Below are 23990 nucleotides of genomic sequence, written 5' to 3'. Positions count from 1 at the left end.
CGTGTGTGTTCACTGTTCACATTGGTTTGAAGCAGCAGCAGAAAGAGAAGGAGAAAGGTGGAGCAGAGAAGAATGAAGAAGAACAAATACTGGAGGAGGAAGCAGAGAAATGTTCCACAATCACAGAGAGATTCAACATCCAGTAAAGAGCCGGCAGCTGAAATGCTAAGCAGGGGCGTTGTAGCTAGCTGCTAGCTCAGCTCATATTAAATGTGGCTAGTATAGCTAGCTGCTAGTTGTTGGGCAGCAGCCCTGTGCTTGTGTTAGCTGCTGTTTGTCTTTGTGTGTTATTAACAGCTGGGACTGGTGATCTCCAGGTAAAATGAAGGGTCCCACTCGGCCCCTGGATGAGAGCAGTCACAGTGTTTGTGATTCAGAGCAGCAGAGAATTGACAGAGTTTGATGTTAAAATCAGAAAGTTGATGAGAATCAAACTGCAACAGTCTCACAGATCTTCTGCTGCTGCTGCTGATCTGAACACCAGCAAAGCTGCAGCTCTCTGCAACCAACAAATGTTGCAGCTGTTGTTGTGTGTTGATGTCCACGTTGTGCTTCTCTGAACCTGTGCACTGTGAACTCAAAGCGCTCCAGGTGTCCTTCATGTCATATCTAGTTGATTGTGTGTGAACACAACAAAAGCTCAGACTTGATCTTGAAGAATGGAGCTTCTTCTAATCACATGAATAACACAAGTGGTCATGTGACTGTGGTTCAGGAGCAGTTACCAGAGCAGACTGACACTGACACTCAGAGAAACTCTGTTCATCAACTATCAGACCTAAACCGTGGACGTTGTGCTGAGCTGAAGGGTTGTAGGACTGTGAGCACAGGTTTGATCTCTGCTCTGTGACCTTCATTAACCCCGTCCTCACTCAGTCTGCTCCTCACTGGGGGGTTGATGTGAAAATCAGATGAATTCTACTTCCTCATTCAGTGAAGATCAGCTGAATAAATCTGTGGTGTTTTCCAGCAGGAGGCTCTGAACGTTACCTGAAGGTGAACTGGTTGTTGCTGCAGGTCACAGAATCTGACGGCTCACAGAATGGGCTGTAACACCGGTGGTAGACTGAGGCCGAGCACTCGTCCTCCTCAAGTTCTCAACAGTAACACAAGTTCTTCTTTAAAGATGTGGACACAGAGAAATATTTTCCCTCCTCCTGTAAATGTGACATTGTGCAGTTGTTTGGTGACTTTGGAACATTGAAGCTGCTCCACCATGTTTGTTCTGAACAGTGTGACTGAGTTCTCACTGTTTGTTCACGTCCTCAGTGTTTTGTTTCTGTGCTGATGTCTGTAGTGTCAGAGAGGGAACAGACTAAACAGACGTGAATCCTCTGATTCTCCTCTGATTACAGACTGAACTGAGGTCAGCAGCAGCTGATCAACCTGTGTTCACATCAACAGCTGTATGAATGTTGTGCTGACATTTGGATGATGTGTGTAGAAGGCTGACATGATGAAGATCCACAATAACAGAAGGACAAAGTCACTCTACTCATTTTAGACAAAGATCATTGATCAGGACAAATCTGATTGATTATCAATCATTGATCTACATCTTTGATTCTTTACTCAGATTGGAGAACTGCAGTTTGTCAGAGATCAGCTGTTCTTCTCTGGTCTCAGCTCTGAAGTCCAACCCCTCCCATCTGAGAAAACTGGACCTGGATGGAAACCAGGACCTGCAGGATCCAGGAGTGAAGGGTCTGTGTGGTTTTCTGCAGAGTCCAGACTGTAGACTGGAGACTCTGAGGTCAGACTCCATGTTTTCTTTCTGTGCTGAGATGAATGTGATGTGAAAGTTGTGTTGACACTGAGCTGCAGACATGAGGCTGATATTATACTGATCCACACTGAGGATCTTCATGGTAAAGTCTGTTTTCTTCTTCTCTGCTTTCAGTCCAGTGACTGTTTCTCTTCAACTTTCACCTCATGACTTTTTAAAACACCAACAGAAACACATTGAATCTGTCAGACAATAACTGATCTATAATCAATAGCTGATGGTCCCAACTATTTTATAAGGCTCTGTGATATTTGTACTGACTCCAATATTCAAAGCCAAGTTGCCATAGCAACAGGTTGTTTCATCACTTTAAATCCTGTAGGTTTGACTGTGTTAAATATTTGAGCTCAGTCACCAGGTGTCTGAGTCTCTGCCGTTCCATCAACTAGTGAATTTAATATATATTTCTATACATTTGTTCTCATGTCTCCAAACTTCAGCCTGACATGTTTGTTGTCTTTGAAAACTTAAGGATCTTTAGTAGAATCTGCACAACATGAGTTTGTATAGATGGAGCCACAGGTGGAGCTGGCAGAGTTGAAGAGGTGGAGTCACTACGTCTTTATTGAAGCAGCAGCATGTTGTCATGAATATTAATGAGAGCTGTTTTTACTTTGTCTGTTTGACTCTTTGTGGTTTCAAGCAGGAACTTTGTCTCCTAAACTCACATCTTTGATTCTTTATTCAGATTGTGGAACTGCAGGTTGTCAGAGATCAGCTGTTCTTCTCTGGTCTCAGCTCTGAAGTCCAACCCCTCCCATCTGAGAGAACTGGACCTGAGCTGGAACCAGGACCTGCAGGATCCAGGAGTGAAGGGTCTGTGTGGTTTTCTGCAGAGTCCAGACTGTAGACTGGAGACTCTGAGGTCAGTTCACTGTTGTAGATCTTATATCTTGAATCCACAGCTAATGAAGCTTCACACACAAGTTGAATCCATTGACTGTGAATGAATGAATGACATTGTAAATAGTTGTTGTCTCATGTTTCCAGTTGTTCTTCTCTCAGACTGAGAATGATTCTTCAGTTTCAGCTCATTTCACTCACTTGTCATGAATAATGTCTGTTCACTTCAGTTCAACCTTCACAGCTCACACACTCGTATTTCTCTCAGTCAGAGGACTCATGTTTTCTAAATCCACTGGAGAAAATGTCCAGTGTTAGTTGTTCAAGTCAATTCATTTTTATCACAACAACATACACAAGATCCTCACAACTAATATTTGTCCAAAGAAAGTGAAGAAACAATCATCTTTTTTTCAGTAGATTTCAGTGAAGTGTCAGGACTAATGTCTGTTTGATCAAACTGTGTGTGTGTGTTTTCATCTGTAACACAGCACACACAACTGTTGTGTTGACAATGTTGTGTTGTACTGACATGATGAAGATCCACAATAACAGAAGGACAAAGTCACTCTACTCATTTTAGACAAAGATCATTGATCAGGACAAATCTGATTGATTATCAATCATTGATCTACATCTTTGATTCTTTATTCAGATTGAGGAGCTGCAGGTTGTCAGAGATCAGCTGTTCTTCTCTGGTCTCAGCTCTGAAGTCCAACCCCTCCCATCTGAGAGAACTGGACCTGAGTGGAAACCAGGACCTGCAGGATCCAGGAGTGAAGGGTCTGTGTGGTTTTCTGCAGAGTCCAGACTGTAGACTGGAGACTCTGAGGTCAGACTCCATGTTTTCTTTCTGTGCTGAGATGAATGTGATGTGAAAGTTGTGTTGACACTGAGCTGCAGACATGAGGCTGATATTATACTGATCCACACTGAGGATCTTCATGGTAAAGTCTCTTTTCTTCTTCTCTGCTTTTAGTCCAGTGACTGTTTCTCTTCAACTTTCACCTCATGACTTTTTAAAACACCAACAGAAACACATTGAATCTGTCAGACAATAACTGATCTATAATCAATAGCTGATGGTCCCAACACTTTTATAAGGCTCTGTGGTGTTTGCACTGACTCCAGTATTCAAAGCCAAGTTGTCATAGCAACAGTTTGTTTCATCACTTTAAATCCTGTAGGTTTGACTGTGTTAAATATTTGAGCTCAGTCACCAGGTGTCTGTGTCTCTGCCGTTCCATCAACTAGTGAATTTAATACATATTTCTATACATTTGTTCTCATGTCTCCAAACTTCAGCCTGACATGTTTGTTGTCTTTGAAAACTTGAGGATCTTTAGTAGAATCTGCACAACATGAGTTTGTATAGATGGAGCCACAGGCGGAGCTGGCAGAGTTGAAGAGGTGGAGTCACTACGTCTTTATTGAAGCAGCAGCATGTTGTCATGAATATTAATGAGAGCTGTTTTTACTTTGTCTGTTTGACTCTTTGTGGTTTCAAGCAGGAACTTTGTCTCCGAAACTCACATCTTTGATTCTTTATTCAGATTGAGGAGCTGCAGTTTGTCAGAGATCAGCTGTTCTTCTCTGGTCTCAGCTCTGAAGTCCAACCCCTCCCATCTGAGAGAACTGGACCTGAGCTACAATCAGAACCTGCAGGATCCAGGAGTGAAGGGTCTGTGTGGTTTTCTGCAGAGTCCAGACTGTAGACTGGAGACTCTGAGGTCGGTTCACTGTTGTAGATCTTATATCTTGAATCCACAGCTACTGAAGCTTCACTTCAGTTCAACCTTCACAGCTCACACACTCGTATTTCTCTCAGTCAGAGGACTCATGTTTTCTAAATCCACTGGAGAAAATGTCCAGTGTTAGTTGTTCAAGTCAATTCATTTTTATCACAACAACATACACAAGATCCTCACAACTAATATTTGTCCAAAGAAAGTGAAGAAACAATCTTCTTTTTTTCAGTAGATTTCAGTGAAGTGTCAGGACTAATGTCTGTTTGATCAAACTGTGTGTGTGTGTTTTCATCTGTAACACAACACACACAACTGTTGTGTTGACAATGTTGTGTTGTACTGACATGATGAAGATCCACAATAACAGAAGGACAAAGTCACTACTCATTTTAGACAAAGATCATTGATCAGGACAAATCTGATTGATTATCAATCATTGATCTACATCTTTGATTCTTTATTCAGATTGAGGAGCTGCAGTTTGTCAGAGATCAGCTGTTCTTCTCTGGTCTCAGCTCTGAAGTCCAACCCCTCCCATCTGAGAGAACTGGACCTGAGATACAACCACCTGCAGGATTCATTCCTGAAGGATCTCCGTGGTCTTGTGCAGAGTCCAGACTGTAGACTGGAGACTCTGAGGTCAGTAGAGGGGCGGAGTCAGTCCATGCTGCTCTCAGCAGTATTGTACTAACAGGCTTCAGGATTGGACAGAAAGACAGAGAGAGAGACAACAGTCAGCCAATCAGAGCAGCCAGAAGCTTGTTGTGATCATGTGTGTGAGTTGATGTGAAGACAACTGTTGTTGTTGTGTTGATGTGTACAGGAAATAAATCTGATTCCAGCTGACAGCCTCACGGATGGACAGAGACAGTGTCCTCATTCATCAAAGTGTCCAATCTGATCTGAGACTGTTTGTTCTCTGGTTTCAACACTAAACAGCTGATCAGTTTCATCTGTGTCACAGCTCTGAGATCAGTGTGATGGAGCCTGACAGTCCCTGGCTCTTAGTGACAGCCTCCATGTTCAGTCAGGTGATGTTTCAGAAGCAGCTCACATGTTGATCAACACACAGAGACTCTGTGTTTAAAGTGACATCAGCTGACAGGTAACAGGAGTGAATCCATCACTGACCTGTTGCTGACTCAGCACTTTGTTTCCACTGTGGACTGAGTGAAATGTGCAGAGTGAACAGACTTGATGCTGAACGTCTCTGCAGGTCTGTGAGCTTCCAGCTCAGTGTGTTCACTCCAACACGTTAACATGAGAGCTGAGAGGAAGCAGCTGCTGCACATCTGGTCTGAACAGGACTGAAGTCCCTGCTGCATCACTGACTGATGAAGTGAGTCTCTGTAAACACTGATTCATCTCCTCTGCTTTCTTCTTCTCCACACAGATGGAGGTGAGAGTGGAGAGGAGAGCTTGATCCAGCAGTGACTGACAGAGGAATCAGAAGAAGTGGAGATGACTCTCAGTGCTGCAGTCTGAACTGATCTGAGAACAGCTCCACTGTCACACACAGAGTCCAGTCCACCATCATCCCTGTGTGTTCCTCTGGATCTGACAGAGCATCATCAGTGTCTCTGGACTTAAAGCTCATCAAGTTCAGCTCTGAACAGTTTCCTTGTTGAGCTTCATAAAGAGGGAATTTCACAGTAAAATGACTTGAACGCTGAAGATTAGTTTGACTCAGACGTTGAAGCCTCATGTTCTTCAGCTGAACTTTACTAGATATTATTGTACAGGAGGAACATGTTGTTTTTATCCTCCATCTTATTGATATATTCAATAATACTTCATAGAATATATGGTAAATGATCATATTCATAATGTTGGATATGCTAAATATTTGTAACCAGCCCCTTCAGTGAATAGAAACAAAAAAAGATTATTACTCTAGTAGAAGTTAAAATCTTTTAAGATAAAAGAAAAAGTAAGTTAAAGTTAAAATCTACTCATTATGTTACTGTTACTTTTCTTCTTAAGCCTGTTGAGATATGAGTTTTTTAGCCATATCTCCCAGCCTTTTTATATGAGCATGTCTATATATCTTAATGATAAGTCAACAAGTATCATGGGTTTAATTAATCATAAATTAACAGAACTTTAAATCCTTCTGTATGGAAAATAATGTTTTTATATTTACTTCCTGTTCTTTATAGCCTTATATTTGACTGGTGTTTAGTTCTGCTGCTTGTAGCAGAATAATAATTCAGTGTAAATTTAAATGAAGCTTAAATTTTCACCGACACAGTGAGGGGGGCAGTAGAGTTTCAGGAGCCAGAACAACCTCCACCAATCAGAGGTTTAGTTCAGCCTGAGAGGTAAAACCCAGGGCTGGTGAGAGCATCATCATCTTCATCAGCTCCTCTCTTCTCTCATTGGCTGTCATTCACAGCTGATCCACAGAAATACTCTGGGCTTTGTTTACTAGAGGTTTTAATGTTGGCATTTCACTTGTTTCTTGTCTTTGTTTAACACGACTGTTTTTACATCCAGAGACTGTTGATGTGAAGTGCAGCATTGTCAATGACCATAATTAGCAAATCATTTGAACACATTTCCTCCATCCACTACTGACTTATTCAATGACCTTGTTGCTTCCAATGATAATTTAAGATTCTCTTTAGATACATCTTCTCCCGATCAAAAAACACCACAAATCAAATCACCATGGAAAAAGAAGCTGTTGAAAAGCTGAGAGGACAGAGGAAAAGCAAATCACATGTTCACTTGTATATTTTTAAACATAGGGTTTAAATTAACAGTTACGTCATCAGGAAAGAGAGACGATTAATTCAGAAAACCAAAATAACCACAGTTTTCTTTTCTACAGCTGATAATCTTTTAAATCCACCACCTGCTCTCAGTCTAACTCAACTTTCAACTGAGAAAATCTCAGCACAGTTTTAAAGAAAACATTTCTGTTAGAGCCAGCATAGCAAATATTAACACACAAACTGTCATGGGCTCTCAGCTATGATGTCAACCAATCTGCTACCTTACTCTCTCCTAAGGAACAACAAGACTAATAAAGTCCTCTGAAAACAGCCATAGGAATGGTGAATATCCTCAGGGGACCCACAGTACTGAATATGGTGTTCCTCAAGGAACCATTCACAGCCCAATCCTGTTATCACTATATTTGCTCCCATTGGGAAACAGTATCAACCATCACCATATTGGGTGCCATCTGTACGCTGATGATACACAATTGTACATCTCTGTTTCCCCAAATGACTCCATTGCACTGCTCTCTCTCATCACCTGTCTCACTAACATGAACACATGGATGTGTAAAAACCTTTTAAAAGCAGCAAGAGAAAATCTACACTTTGTGTTTGGTCTCAGCAAACAAATGAAAACACTAATCACATATTTGGGATCACTTTAGCCTCAGATCTTTAGAGGAAGAAATAAGAAATGTTTCCAAAGTCACTCAGAATCCTCACTCACACTTTTATCACTCCCTGTTTAGACTGTTGTGATTCTCTGCACCTTTCAGAAACCACTGTAAAGTTGTGACATGAGATTTTATTTGGTTGTATGTTCCATGCAGATCACTAAGCTCTTCCACTACCTTTCTTTTAGATGTCTTTTCAGTGTTTTTTGTTGGTGTTTTAATCCTGTGTGAATCACTTTGGGCAAAGTGTTTGTAGGACATATTTTATGTATGTTATCTATATGTTATATCAATAAAGTTGAGTTGAAAAACATTTTACAGCCAAGTTTAACCTGTTGCTGCCAAGAGGGACCACCTGTCCTGCAGAGTCTGTCAGTCTTCATGTGTCAGGACAGAGTGAAGCAGCTCCACGGTTTCTGCACCGGCCTTCACTCACACTCACCTGCTCACCTGAGTGATTATCTGCTTTAATCTGAACCATGCTCTGAAACTTCATGGTCTGCACCCACACTGACAACTTGTTGCTGATTGGCTGGTTGGTGATTCCCTTGAGCCAATCACTTCCTCTCCTGCCTCCTGACCAAACAGAGCTCAGTGACTCTGACTGTTGGTGGGTTGAAGAGCTGAGCAGCTGCTGATCTCCTGCAGGAACAGAAACCATCCAGTGAGCAGCAGCTCTGTGGTGAAGCAGCTCAGTGATGACAGAGGTTCAGACAGCCACTTACAAGAGGAGCATCTCTGAACACAGCTCATGATGAAGCTTGAAGTGGACGGACTCCAGTGGCAGAAGACTCAGCAGGTCACAAAGAGCTCAAAGTTCTTATCAGTGTCGTATGAAAGGACTGGAACAGGAAGGTGAGGCACACAGGTGGAGACAGGAAGAAACAGGCTCCAGCAGGACAGTTACTGTGTCTGTTTAACTTCAGAACTGTGAGGCTTCCAGATCAGTCAGAGGATCTCTTCCCTGACGGTTTACGTTACCAGATGGATTTCAGAGCTGTTTAATCACAGTCCTGAGGTCAGTCATCGTTTTCAGGTGGTGTCAGCTGAGAGCACAACACACACAAACACACCAGAGTCCATAACCAAACAGGTGGAGTGTGAACGCTGGATGGACCCTGCAGTGGGACGGTTTAGTTGACATGGTTTTTGTCGGGGACTCGGTCCATAGAGATTTAAACAGACAGAGACAGATCAGTGGAACCATAACACCAAGTTCTGTCAGTCAACACAATGTGGAGCTTCACAGCACAAATCTGAAATATCAGGTGTTAACAGAATGATGGGAACCAAAACAGACCGGCTGCACCGAGACACTGACCCTGCTGTTTTTACTGGTCAGCTCCCACTCTGTCAGTGACTGTGTTTCATTGTTCAGCTCGTAATCATGAAAACAACTCTCTCACTTTCTAATGAGTCGGCAGCAAAAGTCAGTGACTCATCTGCAGTTATACATTTTAATAAACTGATGATAAAAGTTTGAGACGTCAAACTGTTAATAATGGAGTCTGCATGATCAAGGTGTTACAGGAGGAGGAGGATAATCACCAGCACAACCTGGCAACCCAAATGTTTTTCTTATTCATGTTTTATAACTGAGTTGTAAACGATTTAGTGCTTTATTGCAGTGTGTGTGTGTGTGTGTGTGTGTGTGTTCCAGCACAGGTGGTGTACCATCTGTTGTTGTACTTCATCATCATCATCATCATCATCGTCATCAATCTGCATCGTCGTTGACACATTTGCCAACCTGAGGAGCAAAGAACAGGGGGAGGAGGAGACACTGGAGACCAGGTGTTTCACCTGTGGGGGGCAGATATCAGTAAATGTCTGATGAAATGAAACAGCTGTCAGACCCCATCCCTGCATGAAATGAATACGCAGTCTGCTGTTAGTGATGTTTGTCATTTCTATTAGTGAAAGCATCAACTAAAAATGAGAAAAAGATTATTCTACAATAAAAATAAAGAGAGTGAGGAGAGAGAAAAGGTTCAGTAGACAGGTTAAAGTCTGACCTTAGTGAAACCCACAATCAACTATGAGAACCAGCCCTAGTTCTTGGAAGCTCTTCTGGTTCTGCTGTTTGAAGTAGTTTTCCTGACAGACCGATAAAAGCAAACTCACCTGCAGAGTTTTTCCTCACTGTGACCTTTGACACGTGGCTGTGATTCCAGAGAGTGAACTGAATGTACTGTAATGTGTCTGTAGATGACAGAGCCCAGGAACAGGAGGCAGAGGATGAGGTTCTTGGACATTCAGGAGGGAGCCAGTGCTGCAGGAGGAAACCTCCAGATCTATAAAACATAATGACAGTCTGATGATCAGCTATGGACTGTTCACCCTCGTTAAACGATACAGCCAGACTGATGGACTGTGTTAAAGGAGAAGATGATTCACACTCTACTGATGTTTCTCACCAAAACCAGAGGAGAGTTTTTTGTTTGGTTTTTACTGATTGTGAGTCAGACCTGTGGTCACTGAGGGACACGGACTGAACACTGTTACTGTACAAAGATCGATGTTATATTCTTCTTCTTATTATTATCATTGTTATTATTATTATTATTATTATCATTATTATTATTGTCTTATTATTGTGTATTATAATAATTTCATAGTATTTACTGACTTGAGGGATAAAGAATCTTGAATACATAAAATATTGGCTATGAAGAATGCATGTTTTCTTTTTTTACTAAATCCATCCTATGAATTTAGTAAAATGTCATAGTATATTAAGGCATAGAAATGTCATAGACATTTTTTATGACATACTATACTATCACATTTTTATGGCTTACTCTTTTCATGTCTTGTATTTTCTTTTCATGAGAAAATCACAGGATACTATGTCATAAAAATGTCATCGCATAATAAGGTATAAAAATATCATAATATTGTAAGGCAGTAAATGTCATAGAAAAGGCCATGGGATAGTATGTCATAAAAAATGTCACAGGATAGTGAGGCATAAAAATATCATAGTATAGTATGTCATAAAAAAAACTTAGGATGATATACCGTAAAAACATTATATTTTAGTTTGTCATGAAAAATGTCATAGTATAGTGAGGTAGTAAATATCATAGAAAATGTCATGGGATAGTAAGGGATAAAATGTCAGTATAGTAAGTCATAAAACTTGATTAGTATAGTATGTCATAAAAAAATCATATGGGATAGTAAGACGTAAAAATGTAAAAAGTCTAGTAAGACATTAAATGTAATAGAATAGTATGTCATAAAAAATGTCATGGTATAGTAAGGCATTAAAAATGTCACAGTATAGTGTGTCATAAAAACATATTTTAGGAAGTCATGAAAAATGTCATAGTGTAGTAAGAATGACAAAAAAAAAATGACAGGATAGTAAAGCATAAAATCTCATAGTACAGTAAGGCATAAAGTGTCGTAGTATAGTATGTCATAAAAACATCATATTTTAGGAAGTCATGAAAGATTTCATAGTTTAGTAAGCCATGAAAATATTCAAAAAAATTTAGTACAATATGTGATAAAAAAATGTCATAGTACAGTAAGGCATAAAGTGTCGTAGTATAGTATGTCATAAAAACGTCATAGTTTAGTAAGCCATGAAAATATTAAAACAATGTTAGTACAATATGTGATAAAAAAATGTCATAGTATAGTAAGGCGTAAAAACGTCATAATGTAGTATGTCATTAAAAACATCATAGTATAGTAAGTAGGACTGTCAAACCATTCATGTTTCCTTAATCATGATTAATCGCTGAATGTAATTGCAATTAATTGCATGTTTTATCACATGATTAAAATTCTGTTATTTTGCATTTCAGAACTGATTTCTCTTGCTTGACAACACATAACTGTCAATCTGTCTGAACTTGAAGCTAATGTTAGCATGTCTGACATGTAATTATGAAGATGTCTGATAATTTATTTATCAATTTTTCAAGGATGTTGTAGATTCTTCCTTGAATCTGGAGCACAAAATCTAAAAGCTGTCTTTCCAAGGTCAGAACTGACCTGAGGAACAGGCAGCGTGATCCAGTCCTGAGAGCAGGTTTGCTGAATTCCTACATTAATTATTTGGTCATCTTTTTAAAAGTGCTGTATAGATGAATATATACCAGTGTTGATCTCATCTCATGGTGAAAGAGGACCAGCCGACCTTTTCATCAGAGTGCAATGATGGCTATTGTAGGTATCCCCAGTAAAAAATGTAATAGCAGAGTGATATACATCATGTAAGGGCTTAAGAGTGGTGACAGCAGCATGTCTATACATATAACATCACCACAGTCCAGGGCAGAAAGAAAGAGAGCTTCAGTAATTCTTATTCTACTGCATATGGGAAAGTAGGTTGTGTTTCTATACAAGAAACCAAGTTTCATCCACAACTTTTTTACTAAATTGTTCACATGGATTTTAAAAGTACATTTATTTTATTATTTTTTTTAAATAAACAACCAAACACATAAACACATAAAAAGAGACACAAAACATCACTATCAAAACTACTATGTAGATTATTCTTCATGAAACAACAGACTCATTATCCGTGGGCGAGGACAGACCTGTTGTCACAGAGTTACAGTGCATTCAGACCCTTCCACTTTTCCACATTGTGTTATTTTACAGGTGTGCTCCTTTCCACAATAAGTCCAACCAGCTGAATTTACCACAGACTGACTCCAGTCAAGGTGGAGAAACATCTCAGAGATGATGACGAGAAATGGAACCTGAGCTAAAGTTCAACTGTCACAGCAAAGTGTCTGAATACTTGTGGAAATGTGATATTTCAGTTTTTCCTTTTTAATACATCTCCAAAAAAAAATCTTCAGAAATTCTGTTTTCACTTTGTCATGATTGAATTTAGATTGATGAGAGCCCCTTTAAGGAGGTTTCCTACCGAGTGATGTTGGCAATTTAGCAATTTCTCACTAGATTTGGCAACTTTTAAATGAATAGCAAATGAATTCCAGTGCTCTGTTCATAATACTAATACTTCAGTTACACAGTCTGTTCAACAGTCTGCGTAAAACAGTGTTTTTAATATTAGTGTTAGATTTAGATGCACATTGAGGGGCTGCTTGAAAAAAATAGCTAATCATAGAGGTAATTACAGTCAGTACACTGTAAAAGATTGTCATGTAAATTAACAGTAAAATACTGGCAGCAGGGTTGCCAGTAGTTTACTGTTAATTTTACAGTTCTCCTACTGTAATCAACTCAACAGTATGTTACTGTAATACGACCATGTACTGAATTACAGTGCATTGCTGTGTTTCCTTGAGTTTACAGTAGACTACTGGCAGCAGGGTTGCCAGTTTTTTCTATAGTTTTTTCTCTAGCTTGCTTACTGTAAACTTATTTTACAGTTTATTACTGTTATACCAGTAAGTACTAAAAACACAGTATAGGGTTGTATGTTATTACAATTTACAGTAGCTGCAGTAATCATGACAGTATTGATGACGGCCAGCCACCATGAATTAAGTACCGCCTTGAGTGTAACCCTAACCCTTGACTAGCGATTTCAGTGTGATAATCTATACAAGATACACATACTGAATGATTATGTTCACCAAAATTCAGCAATAAATCATTCTATGGAAAAGAAGAGACTAAGAAATTATAAGATTATATCTGTAACCCAACATTTATTAGAAAAAGGCAACACTAACTGAAATACTTGTTGTTGGTGATACAAACTGTTTATTTTTTAATTACAGTTCTAAATTTCAGTTATGCATAACAGAGCAGCCGTTATCCTTAAATGTGATCAACATTTTAATAAACTTAGGGGAATTATGCATACTACATTTTCAATACAAAATGCACAGTTTGGCACTGGGACTGAAAAAGAACATTGATCCCACAAACATAATAATCTATAAGGACAGAAGCTTCCATTTTCACACCAACTAAAAGATATGAAACAAAGCAGTGTTTTTTAATCCAAATGGTGGGAAATGTAACCAGGCAGACTTGAGTGGTACTGTAGGCAAATATTAAGTGCCTCCATCAGACAGACTGGCATAATACAATACATTTCACAACATAAAGGGACATCATCCTTTCAAACACTGTCAAAATTTGAAAAGTGGTGTCTGAGATATTGTGTGTGAGGGACAGACAATGGGAGCCCCACGATTTAATGGGATGGGGAAACCACGAAGTAACCTGTATAAAGTACACATGCACCATAACCAGCTAACATTTCTGAAAGAGAGTACACTGTACAAAATGTGACTCAAAGGTTTTAGCTTAACTCAGAGCGCCACAGGCTTTGTGTTTCAAATCAGGCTGTTTTAAATGAACTTTAACAGGTCTCTTACAACATAAAGAGGAGGCTCTGAGAGCTCTCAAAACAGAACTGATCGCAGGTCTGCCCAGATTTTACTGACAGTTTTCATACACAGTGTTACGTCCGGCTCAGAGACCGCAACAAAAATAGGGAGATTAACACTGGAGTGCGGCAATCATAAACTCATATTTATTTAAATAAAGAACAAATAGTCAACGGAATAACAAGAATCAATGAGGTGTGGAAATCAGAATCAGTGGTGTGTGATGGTGTATGAAAGATGAGGGATGAGAGGTGCATGTTGTCAGTATAAAGCAAAATAACCCAACGAAACAAAGGAGAGCGTGTCGAGCTCGGTGGTGGGTGAGAAGACCACACGTGGCATCTAAACTGGAGGGCTTAAGTAACTTCCAACACTGGCCAGGTGTGGGAAGTTAATGTGATGTGACCTCAGCCCCGCCCAGCCAAGGACCTGCAAGACAAAACAACACACATTACACTGGGCAAAGGCACTAGGGCCAAAGTCCACTCCCAAATCATCGGCCTGCAACAGCACCGCCCCAGCGCCCACGTAGCTGGCGTCTACCTCAAGCTTAAACGGCCTATCCCACCGCGGGGCAGCCAGAACAGGAGCACCACATATGAGAGCCTTCACACTATTAAAAGCTGTTTGGCACTCTGCTGACCAGACATATTTAACCTTAGCTTTTAACAGGTTTGTGAGGGGCGCAACAACAGTAGAAAAATTCCTACAAAAACACCGATAGTAACCAACTAGCCCCAAAAAACGCATAAGCGCCTTTTTAGTCGGTGGCGGGGCGTAGTCATCGATAGCCTGCACCTTAGCACGTACCGGGCACACTCTACCTTGACCCACCACACGACCCACATAAGTGACTGTAGCCTTTGCAAACTCGCACTTAGCCAGATTAACAGTTAAGTGTGCGTGAGCCAAGCGGTCAAACAGTTCCTCAATCCGGACAAGATGACTATCCCAATCATCTGAGAAGACGACCACATCATCTAAATACACTGAGCAACCTTCCAGATCTCCAACAACCATATTCATTAAGCGCTGAAAGGTAGCCGGTGCATTCCGCAGCCCAAAGGGCATTACTGTGTAAGAATATAATCCTGTCGGTGTAATGAACGCAGCAATCTCCCGTGCCCTCTCTGACAAGGGAACCTGCCAGTAACCCTTCAGTAGATCAAACTTACTGACGTACTTCGCCGCCCCGACTTGATCGACGCAGTCTTCCATCCGAGGAAGAGGAAAAGAATCAGATTTTGTGACATTATTCACCTTATGGAAGTCTGAACAAAATCTAGGCGTGTTATCGGCCTTTGGCACAAGCAAACAGGGTGACGCCCAACTGGATGAAGAAGGCTCCGCAATACCATTGTCAAGCATGTACCTAACCTCAGCATCAAGATGTTTACGCTTCTCTGGGTGAACCCGATAAAACCTCTGCTTAATAGGTTTACTATCCCCAACATCTATATCGTGCTCCACCAAATGTGTACATGTAGGTGTATCTCCAAACAGACATGAATACCGTTTAATCAAGTCAATCAATTGACTACGTTCTGACACCTCCAAATGGCCCAACAAGCTCTCCAGATCCGTCAGCAACTCGGAATTCTTCAAACGACCACAAAGCACAGCCTCATCGGGTCTCAACAAGTCTTCCCCCCCTTGCCCTGCCACAGCATGAGGGGACACAGACACTGACAAACAACTCGGACGTACACCAGAAACCTGTGCTTCCTGATCGACTGACTGATTTTCACGAGAATGGTATGGTTTCAACAAGTTAACGTGACAAAGCTGAGTGGATGATCTACGATTTGGAGTGGCTATCACGTAATTCTGATCCGATACTTTCTTCAACACCGAATATGGACCTGAGAACTTAGCCTGAAACGGAGAGGTAACAATAGGCAACAGAGCCAGTACCTGATCTCCTGGGAGAAAAACACGATTCTCAACCTGCCGATCATAACGTTGCTTCATTTTTCCCTGTGCAGAGGCCAAATTTTCCCTGGCCACCTCCTGAGCTCTATACAACCTATACCTAAAACCATTCACATACTCGATGAGGTTTTGAGGCGGCTGTGCCTCCTTCCAGTTGTCCTGCAGAAGTGCCAAGGGACCACGTACCATATGGCCAAAAACAAGGTCATTGGGGCTAAACCCCGTACTCTCCTGGAACACCTCCCGGGCTGCTAACAACAACCAGGGCAAACCCTCCTCCCAGTCCCTGCTCATTTGGACGCAGTACGAGCGCAACATGGACTTGAGGGTCTGATGAAAACGCTCCAATGCGCCTTGGCTCTGCGCATGGTAAGCAGACGCTTGATTATGGTCAATACGCAGTTGCTTCAAAACCTGTGCAAACAAACGCGAAGAAAAGTTTGACCCTTGATCTGACTGAATGACTCGAGGAACACCAAAGACAGAAAAAAAACTGCGACAGTGCACGCACCACAGACCTGGACGTAATTCTGCGCAAAGGATAAGCAGCTGGATACCTCGTACTCTGGCACATTACCGTTAGTAAATAACTAGCACCCGACTTAGATGGAGGCAAAGGGCCAACGCAGTCAATAATTAGATGTTCAAAGGGTTGACCCATAGCTGGTATTGGGCAAAGCGGAGCAGGCTTTAACCTCTGGTTAGGCTTACTAGTTAACTGACAGACGTGGCATGACTTTATATAAGCTGAAACATCTCTTTTCAGCCGAGGCCAAAAAAAATACCTCAAGATGCGATCATACGTCTTCCTGACTCCTAAATGACCAGACTCATCATGGGAAATCTGCAACACCATGCTACGGAACCTAGAAGGCACAACAACTTGATAAACAGGTTGACCAATAACATGACCACTATGAGGGAGCCATTTCCTCATCAGCACATCATTCTGAATGAAGTACCCCTGCGCATGGTTTTTTATCTCACTACAGGGCCAAGCCATCTCCAGCAACATCTTGAAGGAACCATCGGCGCGCTGCTCCCTCACCAACTCATCATAAGACACAGACCATGGGACCTCAGGGACTAACACATCATGAGGTTGTGAACAGTCCTCACTGTCAGGAGCATCTGCCTCTGACTGGGTACGTTTCATCGCGCGCGTCACAGCGCACGCCCTAAACACCCCAGGAAACTCGGTTTCACTTTCATCGGGCTCAGTACAAACCAAAGGTAAAGAAGAAACAATAGCAGGGGGTGTCACATCGGCCCACACCCGATTCCCTGCTACATCATTTCCCAAGATCATTGTAACACCATCCACGGGAAGAGCGGGACGTACGCCGACCGCTACCTCACCCTGAAGTAGATCGCACGACAACTTCATTCTGTGCTGAGGTACCTGCAAGACCTCCAACCCGATCCCAAGCACCGGAATAAAAGCACCCGTATAGGCCTCCTGTGAAAACGGCAGAACTGATGCTAAAATAAAAGAATCAAAAGCACCAGTGTCCCGTAATATCCTGACAGGCACTTTTTCCTCACTGCCCACCCAAGAAACAAAACCTTCAGTAATGAAAGGCAGGTAAGACTCTAGGTCCGGACCCCGCACCTGTGATTTTAACTCACCCGCTGGAACCTCCCACAACTGTTCCGAAACTGGCACAGCGCACATCGCCGGCTTGGGCTGACTGCCAGGTACAGACTGCTTACTCCGGGACTTAAAAGCGAAACAGTCTCTTCTCCAGTGTCCCCGTTTATGACAGTAGTTACAAATTTTATCAGCCTCGCGAGCCCCCTGTTCGTTCCTTGGCTCCAAGCCAACCTGCCTTACCGGGCGACCAGACCCCGCTGCAGCCAAGCATTCCCGGTGCCCGCTGCCACCCCGCGCACCGGGATGCCAGCTGTCCCCGGCATGCGTCAGGACATAATCGTCCGCCAGCGCAGCGGCCTCAGCTGCCGTCTTCAGCTTGTGCTCACTGATATAGGTTGCAATCCGCTCCGGAACCGAATTTTTAAACTGCTCTAGGATCATCAGGTCACGCAGAGCCTCATAAGTGCCCGCCCCAGCTGCACAACACCACCGGTCAAACTGGGTGGACAAATCGCGCGCAAACTCCAAATGGGATTTATCACCTCTTCTCCAACTCCTGAACCGCTGGCGACACGCTTCAGGCACCAGCTCATAGGCCCTGAGAACCGCAGACTTCACCACCGCATATTTCAAACTGTCACTATGGCTCAAAGAGGAGTTCACCTCCTGCGCTCTACCGGTTCACACACACTGCAACATTAATGTGCAAGTGGAATCAGACCACCCACGTGCCTCGGACACACGCTCAAAGAGTGAGAAAGAAGTTTCAGGATCCCTTTCATTAAATTTAGGCACTAACCTCAAATCGCTCATATCCGACCTCTCCGAGGCGCTGACAGACAGATCCTCCGGAAGCAGAAGATCAGCCGCCACTTTCCCCTCTAACAAGAGAGAGTTTTTCCTTCTGCAGCTCAAGCTGAGCCTGCTCCGTCTCCTGCCTCATTTTTCCCACCGACAGCGCCTTCTCCAACTCGATACCCTGCCGCATCTTCTCCACTGCGACCTCCTTCTCACTTTCTAATTCAATCCGCAACAAGAGCAATTCTTTTTGTTGCTCAAAAGACAAACCCGCACCAGGACTCACTGACGGCGGGGACGAGTCCTCTGTGCCCTCAGAGACCGAAACGGCTCCAGCCACATCCAACACTTTCCTTTAACAAGTTAAACTTCAAATTTGCCTTCACGGTCTCTTTATTCCGCTTATCACCAACATCAGCACTGTAATAATCAGCTATTTTAACCAACTGATCCTTGGTGCAGTCATCCAAGTCATCGGGCCCCACCCCGACGAAACCCAAAGGGGAGACTCCGCTCAGCCTATCAGGGGAACCGCTCCAACAGGTGATGCACACAGAGGTGGATCAACACCTACCTTCTCCTGTCTCCGTGCAGCTCCTCCTCATCCACAGACATCAAGGCCAACACACAGCAAACGTGCGCCAAATTTGCCACACTAATCTCCCCGAGCGCAGCACCTGACCATATACGGGCTGCTACGTACCTGTGCCGCGAGGGAATTCCCCACAACCTGACGCAGGAGAGTCTAATCTCCCCATTAAAGGATTTCCCCACGCACAGATAGAATTACACCGAAATGACACATATCCCGCCAACAAAAGCGCTCTACTCTATGCAGGTCCACACAATCACCAGGTAAAAAGGACGAGACGGACGAGCCCCCAATTTGTTACGTCCGGCAACAAAGCAGGGAGATTAACACTGGAGTGCGGCAATCATCAACTCATATTTATTAAAATAAAGAACAAATAGTCAACGGAATAACAAGAATCAATGAGGTGTGGGAATCAGAATCAGTGGTGTGTGATGGTGTATGAAAGATGAGGGATGAGAGGTGCATGTTGTCAGTATAAAGCAAAATAACCCAACGAAACAAAGGAGAGCGTGTCGAGCTCGGTGGTGGGTGAGGAGACCACACGTGGCATCTAAACTGGAGGGCTTAAGTAACCTCCAACACTGGCCAGGTGTGGGAAGTTACTGTGATGTGACCTCAGCCCCGCCCAGCCAAGGACCTGCAAGACAAAACAACACACAGTACACTGGGCAGAGGCACTAGGGCCGTCACAACAGTAATACTGAAGACTAAACTAATCAAATCCTTCAAGAGCACTCCTGCCCTGGGACCAGTGAACGTGTTCCCTTCGTTTCGCTGAGATAAACAGCTATACCTGCGGTAGAACACTGCAGAAAGACTAAGTCGCTGTAAAGGTATATAGTGTTTTTAGTGAGCAGGAGACCAAGACTTTGATTACACAGTGAGAACTTAAGACAGAAAATTTAAAATAACTGTGTCTGTGTTGATATGAAGCGCCTGGGTACAGAGCTCTCACTGACCTATGAAATTCCACTCAAAGTCTGTGAGGTTCTTCAGAAGAGTGGAGACGTGGGGACTGACTGTGACAGACTTCTTCTGGACGACTCTCCCAGTCCTCTTGGAGACGACCTCGCCCCGGCTGGCCTTCGTCCCTCTTTCTGGGTTGATTCCAATGAAGCGCCTGAAAAACACAGCGGTCTGAAATTAGAAGGTGGATAGAAAGACAGTCTGTAACTATATGAAGTGGTCAAGAAGTGAGTGTTCAAGCTGCACATGATGCATGTGAAAAGAGAGAGGGTGGCACCACAACAAACATCTAATTAAAACATTAACCTTAATACAGACTCCCACATTTCTTGTGTTTGTACGTATTATTGTAGATTTTGATACAGACACTCAATGTGAATGTGAAGAGCAGAGGAGTTAATGTGTTATTACTGAACTCTGACTGTAGACCAACATCATCACATACAATCAAACAGGTGACTGGAATTACCATGATGCTGACATTAATTCAACTCTAACACCACACAAGCCCAACCACTGCTCAGGTGGTGGCACAGTTTCTCCAGCAGGCTCGCTTGAACTTGCAGTGTTGTTGTCACTTTCTATATATTTTTTACTTCAAATTCAAAATAATAACAGAATAATTCAAAAGTTTGGTTTAACCTACTCTACTAAAATATTCTTTAAATGTTAGCGACAACTAAGGTCACCCATTCAGGTGAAAATGCAAGAAGAAGAGAGCAAACTCCACCAACCATGAGCACAAAATGATTTCAGCTGCAAACCAGCTGAAAATAAAACCCCAATGTGACTCATCATGAAACCTTTTGTTGAACTATTCAGAAATCAGCCTTACCTACAACATAATGATGACCTGCAGTCACAAGTGGACCTCATTAGCTTTGTGACGTTACTGATCAGTTCCATTTTGTTTAAAGCTGACGATAGTCAGCAAACAAAATGCCAGACAGATCAAATGTTTATTAACTTACCTCACGACTTGCTCATAAAGTGCAGGGTTCAGATGGAGAATCCTCCAAAAGAAACTCCAGGGCTGGTTTTACCCGCTCCATGGTCAGCAGGTCTCATCATGAAATACAGTAGCATCCTGTATTGGTGGGGTTCAAACACCATCCCCACAATGCAATGCGATTCACAGTATATTACAGTATTTCATGGAAAATGGTAAATATTGCCCATCATGCATTGTTTTCTACAGTATGGTGCAGTATCAGTGGGAAACAGTATGATACTGGCAGAATTTGGCTGTTTTTTTACAGCAGTTTGTTAAAGAGCAGGGTCGTTAGTTTGGCTGTTACAAACTACATGTGGCTCAGTTTGACAGGAAGTCGTCACAAATAACAGCTTCACTTTCACGTATTTGCACTAAATTTTACTGACAATATTAAATATAAAAATAGTGGAAAGACTGAGAAAAATCACCACGGTCAAATAATCAACAGGTGTTTGATTTACTCCACTGTAAATAAATCAATGTTTTCTCCTGACAGCAGAGGTTGGAGGGGACAGGACATGTGGAGGTTGGGCCTGTTATAATACCTCCACCCAGTCCTGACTGTAGCATATAGCTGTGGAGAACAGTGGGAAATAGACAGAGGGCTCAGTAATGACAGGACATAAAGCTTCACTGCAGCACTGCACAGTTTTAGTTGGTTTTTTAAAGAAGACATGACGTATAAATCTGCTTCTCAATGAGAGAAAGTGAACGTAATAACTTTATCTGATGAGTTGTAGTTTTCTGTCACATGCAGCATCCATATCTTAAAAATGCCTAAAAGACATTTAAACTTAATATTTTTGCCTGGTTATGATTTTTTTAAATGTTGATTCCAATGTGACTTTAGGCTCTAAAGCTTCAGACTGAATGTTGACACGTTTCCCTCTAACATCACAAATAAATGAACTCTTCACACCTGAACTACCCACGATATCAACGACTGCAGGTTTAACACCACCTTACTTGGTCAGATACAGTCTGTGGATATAATACATCCATGACTGGGACACATCTCAGTCAAGATGGTGGCCACTCCGTTCATATTCATCTGTGGCTGAAGACAAAGCTTTGATTTTCACACCTGATAACAGATTTGAAGTCAACACCTGACCATAAACAGTAACTTCATGTTGTATTGAAGTAGGAAATAGAAGAGCTTCGTTCACATGTAGCAGAACTGACTTTCAGCGAGCTAACTCAAACTAACTGAGCAGCTTAGTGATCAGTAACTTTACACTGAGACCATGGAGATGTCTGAAAAAAGAGGGAGAGACAGAAGAAAGGATAAAACAGATCAGATCAGAGTATCTTTTCAGTTTTAGGCAGTGACGTCTGTTGGTTCTGAGACTGAAGTCAACGCTGCAGATTCACATTCTGATGCTCGTTCAACAAGTCCTGATCGTACACCGAGACCTGACTCTGCTCAGGACTCTGATGTGGGACAGACGCCCCAATCATGGACCAGATTCTGAGTCTGGAATCTTATCAGTTGTTCAAAAATATCTTCAAAGTCTTCAAAAATCACCAGGAGGCACAATTCAGTGCAGCAGAGATTTATTGTTGACAACAAAGCAAAAAGTTGATCTGAATACATGATACGTGACCTCTTCTTTTATAATCCAAAATTTGCCCACGCCTCCTCTCATATTTCACCAGTCTCCACCGAAACTGTCGTGTCCACCAAACCTGACCCCTCCCAGGTCATGTCTATTTTCTCACAGTCAAAATAATTTTCAGTAGAAGACCTGGACTGGATGAAAACCTCATTATCTATCCAGACTGGGACAGAGCTCGTTAGATATAAATCTTATAAACTACATTCATGAGGCTGATCTATTTTTTCTTTCCGTGAAGTCCATGCCCAGTGGACACCAATATATTCCGATTCTTTTTCACTACATTTTTTTAAAAACCATGTTCTCGTCCAGGAATACACCATTATGTTCTGACTTTTTCCTGCTGCATTTTTTAAAAACAATATATTTAGTTGAGTTTAACATAATCAGTGATACACAGGGTTTACACATATTGTGACATTATTCTTCACACTTCAGTCTTTTTTGTGATGAGTATAGTAATTATAGTAATCATTATTGCAGACATAGTATATTTAGCAGATACACAGAGAACTTAGCTGATAATATTATACTACAACTCCTGCTCTGAAGAAGGGTAGATCTGAGGCAGCCCCTGCTGAAGTACGAGACAGTACTGTGATGCTGCTGGTGGAAAAATAAAAGAGCTGACGGTCTGGAAAAGAAGGTGAGGATCTGGGAAAGGTCATTCAACTAAATACAGAGAGAATCAACAGCTTGAAAGAAAACTCAGAGTTCTTCTTCAACAAGGTCCAAGATCTGAGAGACGTCACAGCCACACTTCACTCAGGCAAAAGGTCGACTTCACAGAAATCAGTCCAACAGGACGACGGCACATGATCGACAGGCTAAAGGTCGAAAGGTCAAGACAGAAAGTAGTCGCACACTGGCTCACTGAGAAATATACACACAGGAACAAAAGGCTGGACCACTGTCACAAGGGGGACGAGAGGAACTGGATCAGAGGGAAGGGAACACTGACACTAAATACTCTGGGGGAGGGGGGGGGGGGGGGGGGGGCAATGAGACAGGTGAAACACATTAGGACGGGGCCAGGTAATCACACAGGAGGACAGGAAGTGAAGGGACCTGAAACCAGACACCAAGTGAGTATGAAAATAAAACAGGAAACACAAATCCTGGAGACATTAGGGGAGAAGACAAAAAGGACTTAGCTGGACTGACGAGGAGCGACAGTACCAGTGTTACAAAGAGCTTCACAACAAACACACAACAATAACACACAGTCATTTAGGAATAAACTGGCAGCTTTATGGAATAAAAGAGGAGTAAAATGTCAAAACAATGACAGATTAAAAACCATGAATCAAACAGGAAGTCAATTTAAAACATTATTGATCATAAAGGAGGATTTAAAGTCCAGTTAATTCATGATCCATT

General features: G+C 42.2%; 2 protein-coding genes across 2 annotated transcripts in view; one reads left to right on the top strand and one right to left on the bottom strand.

The window, feature by feature from the left end:
- LOC139611994 (protein NLRC3-like) overlaps positions 1–23990 on the top strand; it is a 266035-nt gene that overhangs the window by 121583 nt on the left and 120462 nt on the right. Inside the window, exons 17-20 of the mRNA XM_071467100.1 lie at positions 1577–1753; positions 2475–2651; positions 3285–3461; positions 4183–4359. Of these exons, the coding sequence (XP_071323201.1) occupies positions 1577–1753; positions 2475–2651; positions 3285–3461; positions 4183–4359 (708 nt within the window). The remainder of the gene's footprint in view (positions 1–1576; positions 1754–2474; positions 2652–3284; positions 3462–4182; positions 4360–23990) is intronic.
- The window catches only part of LOC139612011 (ribonuclease inhibitor-like), a 176347-nt gene that overhangs the window by 149554 nt on the left and 2803 nt on the right, over positions 1–23990 (bottom strand). The window lies entirely within an intron of this gene.

This window comes from Trachinotus anak, unplaced genomic scaffold (genome assembly GCF_046630095.1).
Source record: "Trachinotus anak isolate AG129_WGS33_773 ecotype Australia unplaced genomic scaffold, CSIRO_AGI_Tana_v1 ptg000029l, whole genome shotgun sequence".
Lineage (NCBI taxonomy): Eukaryota > Metazoa > Chordata > Actinopteri > Carangiformes > Carangidae > Trachinotus > Trachinotus anak.
This window is presented reverse-complemented; position numbering and strand designations above follow the sequence as displayed.